Genomic DNA, 9,340 nt, shown 5'->3' with positions numbered 1-9,340 from the left:
CACAAGCCAGGATTTTTAGAGTAAGACCACATGCCTTGCCTCAACACTGTCACTGTAAGACACAGGTACACACATGCTCTCTCAGTTGTTATCTGATTACATTTTAGATTAGACAATTATTTGCAAGAATTCTGTGCAGTCTGGAAACCTTAAGAGTCGGTGTGGGCGTACGTTATGAAGATGTAATTCCCGCCAGGATGACCTCATGTGCTTTGTTCTGCTCTGAGGGAAAAATGTTTGTGTAGTATGAGCGTAAACATGTGAAATGTATTTGCAGCCTGAAGGAGTTCCTACCAAAAGAATACATCAAACAGAGGGGGGCGGAGAAGAGAATTTTTCAGGTACATGACCCTCTGTGGGCTTTACTCAATCTGTTATTCTAGGAAAACATGCTATAAGGCACTGTCCATGACTAACATACAAAAAACAGCCTGAAATCATTAAAAATTAAGGCTTTTTACATTTTTCAACAAATGGTCAGTAAAAGGAATGGCTTAACCTATGAGTAAATGTGGATTGCAGTAGGTCAAGCTAAATATTAGATGAGCAGTTTTATTTTCTGTTTGGATTTTTTTTTATCCTATTATTAAAATTTGGAACATGTCTAAGTACAACCTAAATGCCGTTTTATACTCTGATTTGTGTTTCCCCCCCCTAATTTTAAACATCAAGTTAATATCAAAATTAGATTTTATACAAAAAAAAAATTGAAATAAAATCATAAATCTGAGTAACAGGGTTGAAAATGTATATTAAATTAAGGGCTAGCTTGTCTGGAATCCAAGCTTGGATTGTAATTTTTGATAAATTTCCTATCAATTAAAAAAAATAAAAGACATTTGTTTGATTTGTTTCTTTTTTTCTTACAATAACTTTGGTAACAGGGTTGAATGGTTGAAATCACAGTAAACACAACAACGGTTGTAAACACTGGGAAAATGGAATAAAGGATTTATTTACTGGTCTTCCCACCCTGCTGTAGAAAGGAAAAAATCATCTGTTATAATGTAAAATATGGGATACAGCTAAATATTTAGCTTTTGGCTAAAAAAAAAAAACATTCAAACATTTGATGCATTTAAAACTTGCTACTTTCTATGCTAGATTTTAACACATATTGGTTTTAACAATTTATTCAGCTTACTGTTTTCTGGATCTATTTATTTTGCTTAGAAGGCCCACCTAGGCAAAACATTCACTTATAATGATGAAAACAGACGTTTATGTATAGCTTTCCATTGTGAATTAAAACCTGAACGCAAAGAGACACAGCTGACTTGAAACAAAAGGTTGTTGGTTCAAATCCCACAAAGGCAGAGAAGTGTTCATATCTTAATCTCCTCGCCAGGATCACAAAACCTGTGGCGAGATGATGGAGATCGAGGCAAAAGTGAAGTATGTGAAGCTTGCCAGGTCCCTACGCACATACGGAGTGTCGTTTTTCCTGGTGAAGGTGAGTATTTTACAGTTCAAACTCTAAATTCTGAAGTTTTACAAATGGTCACAAACGGTTGTGCATGTAGCCAGCTAATATCACACAACAGAAAAATATTAGGAATTATTGCCCTTGTATTATCTTGTGCCGACCAATCTTTTTTCTCTTATCACCTTCAATTCAGACTGCAAGCTCACCAACGAGTACAGAAACTCGATTGCACCGTACAGTAAACCAGCAAACGAGTGTTTGGAAAGACTGTTAAATATTTCATACTATCAGCAGTATCAGAAAATACAGGCACCGACCGATTCAAAATAATGTGCAAAAGACTGTCTATGGGTGTTTCTTCAACTACAAGCACTTTATTTCTTAAGGATTTATATTTTTAAAACTAACAATTGAAACTTATTTTTATTAATTTTTTTGATGAAAGTCGCAATAAATCTGTAAAATTGTATTGAAAATTTTAATCATGTTTTCATTATTTATTTTTGCATAGATTTAATTGTATTCTAGAACAAGACTTTTAATATAAAAATGATTATTATTATAAATTTTTAGGGATGCACCGAATGTTCGGCAACCGAAATTATTTGGCCGAAAATAGCAAAAAAAACTCTTTCGGCCGAATAAGCGAAAAGACCGAATAAATTGTACCGAACAATGACGTGACGCGATCAAATAGAGGCACGCGCTAATGCAGCAAACATGACGGCAGTGTGGCAGCATTTAAAGCTGTCCGAGAAAGAGGCAAAAATCATTACAAGCACCGACAGCGAGAGACTGTTTAGTACTGCATCGCATGTCTTCGATGAGAAGAGGAAGGGTGGTTGTTGCTGGTTACTGTATGATGATTAAAATTGCGAAATGCCCTTAAACAATTAAATAAACTGCAGAATGTTATGTTTTCTAATACACGCAGGAATTGCATGTATTCAAACGGTGCTGCACGAGCTCGCGGCGGTAGGGTTCAAAGTCCAAAGCACGAGGAAAGTTACTCGTCAGCTGCTCAGTAACATTTTTACGAATTTTTATAAGGCATGTGACAATACAATACGTACAACAAACTCGTAATGAGAATCATTTGTCAACAAAAAGAAGCACTGAGGTCTTCCTGTGGGTTTCTGCCAAAATAAAAGCTGAGAAAAAGCAAGAACTCCGTCAACATTAATAAATGTTATTATTGTAAGTTTACTGTTGTTCTGTAAAATAAAATAAAAAAATAAAATAATTATGAAAATAATTATTACAACAGCTCTATTAAAACATTTATTGTAACATTTACACATAGTGTTCAGACTAGGATCTATAATATTTTCTAATGTATTAAAATAAGTCTCTTCTACTCAGCAAGGCTGCATTTATTTGTAAGGCAAAAATACATGCCTGATTCAAGAAGGGGGTCTAAACATGGCCAAAAAATTTTATTTTACTAACTTATTAATTTTAAGTTAAGTTGTGTTTAATGTCTGCTAGAATGTTAAAAAATGTTCAGTGTTAAGTAAATATTTTTAAATTGTTGTTTTGTAAATTATTTTTTTCTTTGAAAAGCACGACGAAACAGTAAAAAGCACATTTTGGCTATTTAATTTATGCAATGGTGAAAAAATTGGCAAAATGGGGGGAAAATGTGAAAAACCGTGCTCGGGATTCGGACTTCGGCCCATTGTTTCATTTTGTTCGGCTTCGGCCAAGAATTTTCATTTCGGTGCATCCCTACTATTAAGCATTTCTAAGCGGTACAGCACACAGAGGAAGATTTACAAGCTGTCCGCTCAAGGATCAGTTTCAGGTCATTAGTGGAGTGTTGCTAAGTGCCCGGTTTCAAATTAATAGTGCCTAACAATAGATTGCACCACTCTGAATGAGCAAAAGCACCGTCCCTGACCGACTCGGACAATTAGACAATGACCATTTACCAAAAAAATGAATCCTATATTTACCCACATTGCATAAACCTCAGCCTTGAAAAGCTATGCCATTCAGGACGCTAAACAATATCTGCAGGTCTTTATTTATAATAAAGACATTATTTATAATGAACTCTTATCAGAGGTTGTTATTTTCGACCCTCAGTTGAAAACAATAGCCTGGAGATGTACGGCGCAAGAGGTCACTTAAACATTTAGCTTTTGTTTTTATTATGTATTTGCGTGGTGGTAAGAGTCCTCTGGCAGGATGCCATCAGTGGGCAATTGTTTTGGGTCGTGTGTGTGTGTGTGTGTGTGAGATGAAGGGAAATGGCAGAAGGCACCAGGCTGTGGTCGAGTAACACATATACTGTAGTCTGTGTTAGACACTGCTGCCCATGTAGCAGCTGCACTGCCTGATTAGCGCAGTTACCGTGTGTGTGTGTGTGTGTGTGTGTGTGTGTGTGTGTGAGTGAGATGAAGGGAAATGGCAGAAGGCACCAGGCTGTGGTCGAGTAACACATATACTGTAGTCTGTGTTAGACACTGCTGCCCATGTAGCAGCTGCATTGCCTGATTAGCGCAGTTACCGTTGAGATGAAATGTCAGTATGCAAGATTAGGATTGAAGAGCTTTAGATCATAGAACATTGAATTAGAATGTCAAAATTGGCTGGATGGTGTGCTGTGTGGTGAATATGCATTTGCACATGCTTTGGGAGCTAATGTTACCCATAATCCTATGTGGGCCGCAAGGAGGTTGATTTCTGATGCTTTTATTCAGTATCAAGATGCAACTGTATGATTTCATGAAACAGATTTTACTTATAGGTCGTGTGTCCACCAAAGTGTTTTTAGCGAGCTGAAAACACCAGACGCTCTGCTAAAAAAACCCTAGCTGTGTGAGCACTTGAGAACGCTTCTGCGGCGCAGCATTTTCAGTTGAGACGCTGTGGTTGCTATGATAGGGAATATCCGCTAAAGTAATATGGCAGAGGCATCGCGAATGAAATGTTTCACCCAGCATTATTTTTCATAGCAATATTGTGGTAGTGTGGGAACTATATCTGGTGAAGACATGAATACTCTGAGACAAGCAATATCAGCTTCTCCATTATTGTTCAGTCGTAGTACAAGCAGGGTGTGCCGGTTGGTCGGTATTAGTCCCGCCCCTCCTCCACTGTGATTAGTTAGCTGACTAAAAAGTGACAGTCATGAGGGCTGCGTTTTATCCAAAGTTGAACATTCTTCAACTCTCGGCGCAGAGAAAAGAAAAAAAAAGAATGAAGAATCTGGAAACCCGTCTTATCTGAGTTCGAGAAACTTATGAGTCAATTCACATACATTCAGAATCATAAATGTCACTAAAACATCTGTTAAATGCTGTTCTAACGTATAAACAACGTCAAATATGCATTGAAATATGTGCGCTACCAGAGAGAATGTTCCAGTAACTGCGTACTGACTTAATGTCATCCATTTTCAGTTGAGACGCTGAGGATGCTATGATAGGGAATATCCGCTAAAGTAATATGGCAGAGGCATCGCGAATGAAATGTTTCAACCAGCATTATTTTTCATAGCAATATTGTGGTAGTGTGGGAACTATATCTGGTGAAGACATGAATACTCTGAGACAAGCAATATCAGCTTCTCCATTATTGCTCAGTCGTAGTACAAGCAGGGTGTGCCGGTTGGTCGGTATTAGTCCCGCCCCTCCTCCACTGTGATTAGTTAGCTGACTAAAAAGTGACAGTCATGAGGGCTGCGTTTTATCCAAAGTTGAACATTCTTCAACTCTCGGCGCAGAGAAAAAAAAAAAGAATGAAGAATCTGGAAACCCGTCTTATCTGAGTTCGAGAAACTTATGAGTCAATTCACATACATTCAGAATCATAAATGTCACTAAAACATCTGTTAAATGCTGTTCTAACGTATAAACAACGTCAAATATGCATTGAAATATGTGCGCTACCAGAGAGAATGTTCCAGTAACTGCGTACTGACTTAATGTCATCTTTAAAAACCCAGTGAGATCATTTGACAAGCAGCGTTTTCGTTCCTGTGTTGACGTATTTCCTGTTGAAACAGGAAGTTTGAGGAGGGATATCGAAGGTCTCCATTTGTTTTTTTAATGAATAATATGTTTTAGTTATGTCACAACCGTGAACATGATTTGCTTCATGCTAATTGTGGAATCATGAGAGAGGACATTCTAATTATTAAGAGCATTTGATTGGTTGAAAATCGCTGTAGTGCAGGATGAGTCATTCAGTACTTTTCATCTGTTTTCCTTGAACAGAAAAAGTAAAAAAAAAAAATTTAATTTCTCTTTTTAATACTCTGAAACACTCGATTAAGACTGGTCAGTTGTGTCAACTGTGGTCAAACATGAATTATAATTTTTTGTAATTATTTGATTTAATATTTATATAAATGTAATGCATAATAATATTATACATATATTTATTTAGATATATTGGTTTTACTTGCATATCTGTTATTACATTTAGATTTATAAACATTTAGTTATTAATATATAATGCATATTATAATGTTAAAATACATATTATATTATACGCATCTGTTTATAATATAATACATCATTTTGTACTGTATTATGTTTAATATACAGTATATTTATTATACTAATGTTATATCATTATGCCAAATAATTATATTTATATTTTATTATTAATAATAATTTGTCAACAAATGAGCAAGGATTGTCAACAATTGATGCCTTAATCAATTATGTACATAGTAGTGACCAAACAGTCCGTTATTCTGCAGACATTGTGGTAAGGAGTCGAAGAGAGAGAGTTGAAATGAGGACAATGAACTGCATACAGGGCAATACTCTTTCAACATGATTAATGAGCTAAACAAATTTAGTAATCACATAAATACAGAAATGAATTCAGCAGTCAGCAGCCCATTGTATATTTCAGTCCTCACCACACAATACACAAACGCCATGTGTTATTTCTCAACAGGAGAAGATGAAAAGCAAGAATAAGTTGGTCCCGCGTTTACTGGGCATTACCAAAGAGTCAGTGATGAGGGTGGAAGAGAAGACCAAAGAGGTGGTGCAGGAGTGGCCCCTCACCACAGTCAAGAGGTGGGCGGCCTCACCCAAGAGCTTTACACTGGTACGTTACATTATTCACTCCATTCAACATGAGCCACAGTGTGTTTGGATTCTTCCATAGATTCTGCATTCACTTTATCTGCTCAATATGTTTGTATAGTTCTGTATACAGTCAATAAAAGCATAAAAGTATTGGGTTTGGACACTTAAAATTGTTGGAAGGTCATTATCATGGTAGCTGCCTTCAAACAAATGATGTTTGTGTGACAAATACTTTTTTGGACCCATTGTATGTTGTTTTTTACTTTATATTTCAATCTTAATAAATATGAAATTACAATAAAATATAATGCCTAATAAAATTATAAATGTATCTATTTTTGTAATATTTCTATTTATATATTGTTATTTTATGCTTTATATTTAGATCTTAAAAACAAAATTTTTATATGTAATGTTTATTATAATATAATATAACATAATATAATAAATAATGATATTGTACATGCGTCTATTTAAATATAATGATTCTATTTGTCATTTTATACCCTGTATTTAAAATGTAAACTACATTTATAATATAATATGATACATAAAATTATAGTGTAGAATAATGTAATATAGTATCATACTAATATATAATATTATGTAAAATATTAATTTCGTTTTTATATATGTGGAAATATATTCCGTTTGTATGTTATTAATGTGCATTATTAAGCATTGTTGATTTATTGATAAATATATATTTTAAGTATGAGTATAAAGGATTTGTGATTATATAAACCAGCATGAATTCAGCTTAATCACTCTGAGGACTTGAAAATAGCATGATGGGGTAAAGATGAGAGAAATTAAAGTTTGCTCTCTTTGAATTTGTTGTGTTAGTTTATTATTCTGATATTATTTTTCTTTTTTTATGACTATTCTTAATATCTGTTTTCATACATTTATATTAAGCAGTATTGCCAACTGCTAATGTCATTGTAAAACAATGTTTTGGCTATAATATAATAATAGTTGTTTTTTTCCTTGATAAAATGCCCTAGTCCTCTACTACTTGAGTATTTTAACCTTGCCGTGTGATGCGCAGTTCTGCTCCACCATTAAGAGCCACTTTTAGCATCTCATGTACTATATAGCACTTGTACTCCAAGGACAGTTGGCTGACATCCTGTCAGCAAGAACAGAATAAGCACATCCACATTGTACAAGACAGCCTTGAGATTTGTGCTTCTCATATCTGTTATATTTGTGTGTGTGTGTGTGTGGCCTCGTGCAGGATTTCGGTGAGTACCAGGAGAGCTATTACTCTGTCCAGACCACAGAAGGGGAGCAGATCTCTCAACTCATTGCCGGATACATTGACATCATCCTTAAGAAAGCAAGTCACTGGCTCTTCAACACATGTGAATTAAAGGGACGGTTCACCCAAAATGTCATCAAGAGAATATTATTCAGATTTCCCATGTTTAAACTTTCGGAGTTTTCAATTTTGGGTGAACTACCACAAAATGATCCATCCTGTGGATGTTCTTTATTTTTTGTGCCAATTATTTAATTAAACGTTTTCCTCCCCTTGTTTTACAGAAACAGAGTAAAGATCGGTTTGGTTTGGATGGTGATGAGGAATCCACCATGCTAGAAGAATCCGTATCCCCAAAAAAGTCAGTGGAGCTCTCTTGTTCTTGTCCCATGATACCTTGTTTTCACGCAGGAGCCATCTTGTCACACTTATAATTGTGTTGTGCTGATATTTCTTCAAATGTCCACTTTTCAATTATCTGAAGCACAAAATCAGGGTAACACGGTTGACTGTTTTACAGTTTCATTTGATTTTGCGAGCCTTTTGCTTTGGGTCATTACACTAGGAAGAGAACATAATGCTGATATTTCTAAAACTATCGAGTTTTCAGTAATTATTTGCTTACTATACAAAATCACGGTGACAGGGTTTACTATTTTACTGTTTCATTTGACTTTACAAGCCCTTTTGCTCAAGGTTTTGAAACTACGACATGATTCTTAAAAGAATAAATTAATTCTGATATTTCTAAAAATCTCCACTTTTCCATTTAGTAGATTTTTCATTAAAGGGGTCATATGATGTTGCTAAAAAGAACATTATTTTGTGTATTTGGTGTAATGAAATGTGTTTATGCGGTTTAAGGTAAAAAAACACATTATTTTCCACATACTGTACATTATTGTTTCTCCTCTATGCTCCACCTTTCTGAAACGCATCAATTTTTACAAAGCTCATCGGTCTGAAAAGCAAGGTGTGCTGTGATTGGCCAGCTATCCAGTGCGTTATGATTGGCCGAATACCTCAAGCGTGTGACGGAAATGTTACGCCCCCTACCATATTGTGATGATGCCCTGTCAGGCCGGAGCGATGATTCAAAAATTATAAAACTGAAAAAGGATGGTGTATAAAATTGATTTTAAGATAAAAATTAGACGACAAAGAATTAACTTGACGGAGCTCAAACTCAAACCACACGGCAGCAACAAACAGGAAGTGACGTAATAGGCTGATAGGGGGCTGATATTCTTGTCAGCCCCCTTCTTGACATGTACTGTCTTTTTACGCGTTGCGTTGCATCGCGCCGCGTAAACATAAAACCATGTCTGCATTTGTGATCGGAGAAATGACAAACAACAAGCGCTACTCTACACTGCCCAAAAAAACTTGCTTTAAAAAATATCAAATATAAAAACTCTTTAAGTATAAAAAACATACTTACAATCTGTGAGTCAGAACAGCCGGCATTGTAGTCTACTCTACCAGGATCGGTAAACAGTCCTCCATAAAATGTGCTGCACACATCTGAATATTTGAGTTGAAGTGTTCTGGAACAGTGTTGTAAATACAACTTAACCACTGATTTCTAGTCGTGTC

General features: G+C 35.4%; 1 protein-coding gene across 1 annotated transcript in view; it reads left to right on the top strand.

Annotated features, from left to right (window-relative positions):
- Nucleotides 1-9,340, top strand: part of LOC107550205 (talin-2-like) — an 85,338-nt gene that overhangs the window by 11,661 nt on the left and 64,337 nt on the right. The window contains exons 6-11 of the mRNA XM_016231446.1: nucleotides 7-20; nucleotides 278-341; nucleotides 1,349-1,453; nucleotides 6,344-6,499; nucleotides 7,721-7,822; nucleotides 8,029-8,105. Of these exons, the coding sequence (XP_016086932.1) occupies nucleotides 7-20; nucleotides 278-341; nucleotides 1,349-1,453; nucleotides 6,344-6,499; nucleotides 7,721-7,822; nucleotides 8,029-8,105 (518 nt within the window). The remainder of the gene's footprint in view (nucleotides 1-6; nucleotides 21-277; nucleotides 342-1,348; nucleotides 1,454-6,343; nucleotides 6,500-7,720; nucleotides 7,823-8,028; nucleotides 8,106-9,340) is intronic.

This window comes from Sinocyclocheilus grahami, unplaced genomic scaffold (genome assembly GCF_001515645.1).
Source record: "Sinocyclocheilus grahami isolate Dianchi unplaced genomic scaffold, SAMN03320097.WGS_v1.1 scaffold392.1, whole genome shotgun sequence".
NCBI lineage: Eukaryota > Metazoa > Chordata > Actinopteri > Cypriniformes > Cyprinidae > Sinocyclocheilus > Sinocyclocheilus grahami.
The sequence above is the reverse complement of the archived record's forward strand: the minus strand, read 5'-3'. Positions and strand labels throughout refer to the sequence as shown.